At 38.1% G+C, this 3,737-nt stretch overlaps 1 protein-coding gene across 1 annotated transcript; it reads left to right on the top strand.

The window, feature by feature from the left end:
- Nucleotides 1-95: 95 nt before the first annotated feature.
- LOC111798903 (AP2-like ethylene-responsive transcription factor AIL1) lies at nt 96-3,155 on the top strand. Its single transcript, XM_023682251.1, has 10 exons — nt 96-303; nt 388-892; nt 986-1,068; nt 1,206-1,214; nt 1,308-1,396; nt 1,472-1,545; nt 2,020-2,070; nt 2,142-2,218; nt 2,442-2,623; nt 2,654-3,155. The coding sequence occupies exons 1-10, from the start codon at nt 111-113 to the stop codon at nt 2,963-2,965; spliced, it is 1,575 nt and encodes a 524-aa protein (XP_023538019.1). The 5' UTR covers nt 96-110; the 3' UTR covers nt 2,966-3,155.
- Nucleotides 3,156-3,737: the final 582 nt, after the last annotated feature.

Below are 3,737 nucleotides of genomic sequence, written 5' to 3' on the forward strand. Positions count from 1 at the left end.
TTTTTTTTTTTTTTTTTTTTTTGGGTAATTTGTCGTTTCTCAAAAGAGGAGGGAAAAATTAGAACTTGTTCTGTGTGATCCTTATTTAAACGCCTTCTCCCCAATCATTGATGAACAACACGAACGCGAACAAGATCAAGAACAAGAACATGAACGGGAACATGAAGTCGATGAATGACCATAACAATGGCTGGTTGGGATTCTATGGGATACCCGACTCTGCTGCTGCTGCTGCTGCTATGCACCTAAAATCTGACGCCTCTCTCTGTCTCATGGGGCCTCTTTCAACATCCCAAAATCAAGGTCTTTTTTTGTTCTTCCTCTGTTCTTCGTTGATTGTTTTTTTTTTTTTTGGTGGGGTTTTGAAATTTTGTGTTTTCTTTGAAGGGATAGTGCCGAATTCATCACCGAAGCTCGAGGACTTTCTCGGCGGTGCAACAATGGCGGACAGGGAACATTCATTGGACCTTCAAAATCAAGAACATCACCACATTTTGATTCAAAATTCCCATCCTTACTACTCTGCTTTGGTTCCTTCCGACCCACAAATTCTTCCAATCGACGAAAACGAACTCCGTTCCCTTAGAAACTGGGTCTCTCCTCCCTACTACGCCGCCACTCCCCATAATACTCTGGAGCAGCATATTACCGGCGGTGGCGGTGGTTCTGCCTCCATTGCCGGAATGAGCTCCGGGGAACTCCAATCATTGAGCTTATCCATGAGTCCAGGTTCTCAATCAACCTCGTTCTCTGCTCCCGGTCAGATCTCTTCCACCGCCGCCGTGGAAACAAAGAAACGAGGCCCTGGGAAACTCTGCCACAAACAACCCGTTCACCGTAAATCCATTGATACTTTTGGCCAACGAACCTCCCAATATCGCGGAGTTACAAGGTTCCATTATTTCATAATCATTGACTAATCAATTACATGATCTGTTCTTACATGTTAATCATTACCACTCCAATTTTGTTGGAAATGTTGCAGACATAGATGGACAGGGAGATATGAAGCTCATCTATGGGATAATAGCTGCAAGAAAGAAGGGCAAACAAGGAAAGGAAGACAAGGTTCGTTCGTAAAATTTAAAAAATACCCATTTTGAAATTTGAATTTTTGGATCAAAAGCTTCAATTTTGGTGTGACACTCTCTCACGGATTGTTGTTTCCTGTCATGCCATTCAAATCCAACCATATCATATTACAGTTTATCTGGGTAAGTTCTATTTTTCCTTCAAATTTCATGATTAAATGCTTCAATCTTGTTTCATGGAAGCTAAACTTTTGAGTTCATGATTCAAACTTGAAGGAGGATATGATATGGAAGAGAAAGCTGCAAGAGCTTATGATCTTGCCGCTCTCAAATATTGGGGACCCTCCACTCATATAAATTTTCCAGTATGACCCAACTGCTCTAAATCAATGAACATGCTTTGATCTTTGTTCATTACCTTCAATTCTCTTTAATGGCAGCTGGAGAATTATCAGACCGAGCTGGAAGAGATGAAGAACATGAGCCGCCAGGAATATGTTGCCCACTTGAGAAGGTAATCGTATGATTCTCGTTAGGAATCACAAACCTTCGTAATGATATGATATTGTCCACTTTGAGTATAAGCTCTCGTGTCTTTGCTTCGCCAAAAGGCCTCATAGCAATGGAGATGTATTCCTTACTTCTAAACCCATGCTCGTTCCCTAAATCCTCCCTTCGAACAAAGTACATTATAGAAGCCTTCCTTGAGGCCTGTGGAGCCCTCGAACAGCCTCTCTCCTTAATCGAGGCTTGACTTCTTCTTTAGAGTCCTCGAACAAAGTACACTATTTATGACACTTAAGTCACTTTACATAATTATGATACCATGTTAGGAATCACGACTCTCCATAATGGTATGATATTGTCCACTTTGAACATATTGAGATTCTTCCAAAGGCAACGTATTCCTTACTTATAAACTCATTATCAACCGATCTGGGACTCCTCTCTCAACCATCCTCAACATTCTTTTCGTTTACGTTTGCAGGAAAAGCAGTGGCTTTTCGAGGGGCGCTTCAGTGTTCCGTGGAGTCACAAGGTTGTTTTTCTTAATCAAAATTAAAGCTTTATTAAGTTGATGCTAATGGTGATTAATTATTGATTAAACAGACATCACCAACATGGTAGATGGCAGGCCAGGATTGGGCGAGTTGCTGGAAATAAAGATCTTTATCTTGGAACATTTAGTGAGTTTTTTTTTTTTTTTTTTTTTTTTTTTTTTTTTTTTTTTTTTTTTTTTTTTTTTTTTTTTTTTTNTTTTTTTTTTTTTTTTTTTTTTTAATGTTGGGCTATGAGTAATTAATGTTGTTGTCGGAACAAAATAATGTCCGAATTTCTAAAATCTTTGTATGTATGTATATTAATGTGAATGAATGTCTAAAGATTTTGAAAAAAATGTTGTCATGTCAGGCACGCAAGAGGAAGCAGCTGAGGCATACGACATAGCAGCAATCAAATTCCGCGGCGTAAATGCAGTCACCAACTTTGACATTTGTAGGTACGATGTCGAGAGAATCATGGCTAGTAGTACACTACTGGCAGGCGAGCTAGCTCGAAGAAACAAAGAAGTAGATACAACCGTTGCGCCAAACAACAACGGCAGGGTTGCAATTGAGATCGAAAACAACGGCACCAATTCAAATAGCACCACCGATTGGAAGACGACATTGTATAACAATCAGCAACAACAGTCCATAACTGCATTAGGAGGCTATCGAAACGCGTCGTTTACAATGGCATTACAAGATTTGATCGGAACAGAATCGTTAAACACAGCGAGTCAATTTTCAAATTCATCGTCATTGGTAACAAGAGAAGGCAGCCCGGAGAAGACAAAGGTGGCAGCAGTAAATGGTGTGAGCTCGTGGTACCCATGGCCAGCAGCGATAGCCATGGCACATTTACCTGTTTTTGCAGCTTGGAACGACACTTAAAGAAAAAGAAAACCCTTTATTTATTATTGTTTTTTGCATGAAAAGAAAGAAAAGAAAGACAAAAATGATGATGATGATGTCGAATTTTGATTAGAACGTGGTTTAAAATTGTGTTTGATTCCAAGAACTGGAAGTGAGTAATGATTAATTTGTGAATGATTTGATGTTAGTGAGATATAAAGTTGATGAATTTGAGCATTAAATAAGAACAATTGTAAACAAAAGGGATTATTGGGGTTTGAATCCCAATGTGAATATCAATCTTATAAACATTACATAATCATTACAATTCTCTACTTTATTTCATTTGCTTTCCCAAAACCCAAAAACCCAAACAATATTTTATCATTTCTTAGTTTAGTGCTAATTAGTTAGGGCTTAGGTTGGATTTAATTTAGTTTATCGTAATCGTCCCGGTCCACGGTCTACTTTAATTCAGTACGTATAACGGTCTGCTTCATAGTTACTTTAATTCAGTACGTATAACGGTCTGCTTCATAGTTACTTTAATTCGGTACATATAACGGTATAATTTCGAAGTTACTATTAAATGCTTAATTATTTTAAAAACACTGTTACACTTTTTCTGGATTTAGTTTCTTGAAAAAAAAGTTCCATTTAGCTAATAAGTCCGTGGATATCGAGGTTCCACAAGCCGTACTTCCTTATACTTTTTCTGAATTTAGTTTCTTGAAAAAATAGTTCCATTTAGCTAATAAGCTCGTGGATATCGACGTTTCACAAACGGTACTTCCTGATACTGTATGTATTT

This window comes from Cucurbita pepo, chromosome LG07 (genome assembly GCF_002806865.2).
Source record: "Cucurbita pepo subsp. pepo cultivar mu-cu-16 chromosome LG07, ASM280686v2, whole genome shotgun sequence".
NCBI lineage: Eukaryota > Viridiplantae > Streptophyta > Magnoliopsida > Cucurbitales > Cucurbitaceae > Cucurbita > Cucurbita pepo.

Coding starts and splice junctions, on each gene's coding strand:
- LOC111798903 (XM_023682251.1), top strand. CDS start 111: ATGAACAACACGAACGCGAACAAGATCAAGAACAAGAACATGAACGGG. Junction 2,071..2,141: donor GTGTTCCGTGGAGTCACAAG/GTTGTTTTTCTT, acceptor TTGATTAAACAG/ACATCACCAACATGGTAGAT. Junction 2,219..2,441: donor TCTTTATCTTGGAACATTTA/GTGAGTTTTTTT, acceptor TTGTCATGTCAG/GCACGCAAGAGGAAGCAGCT.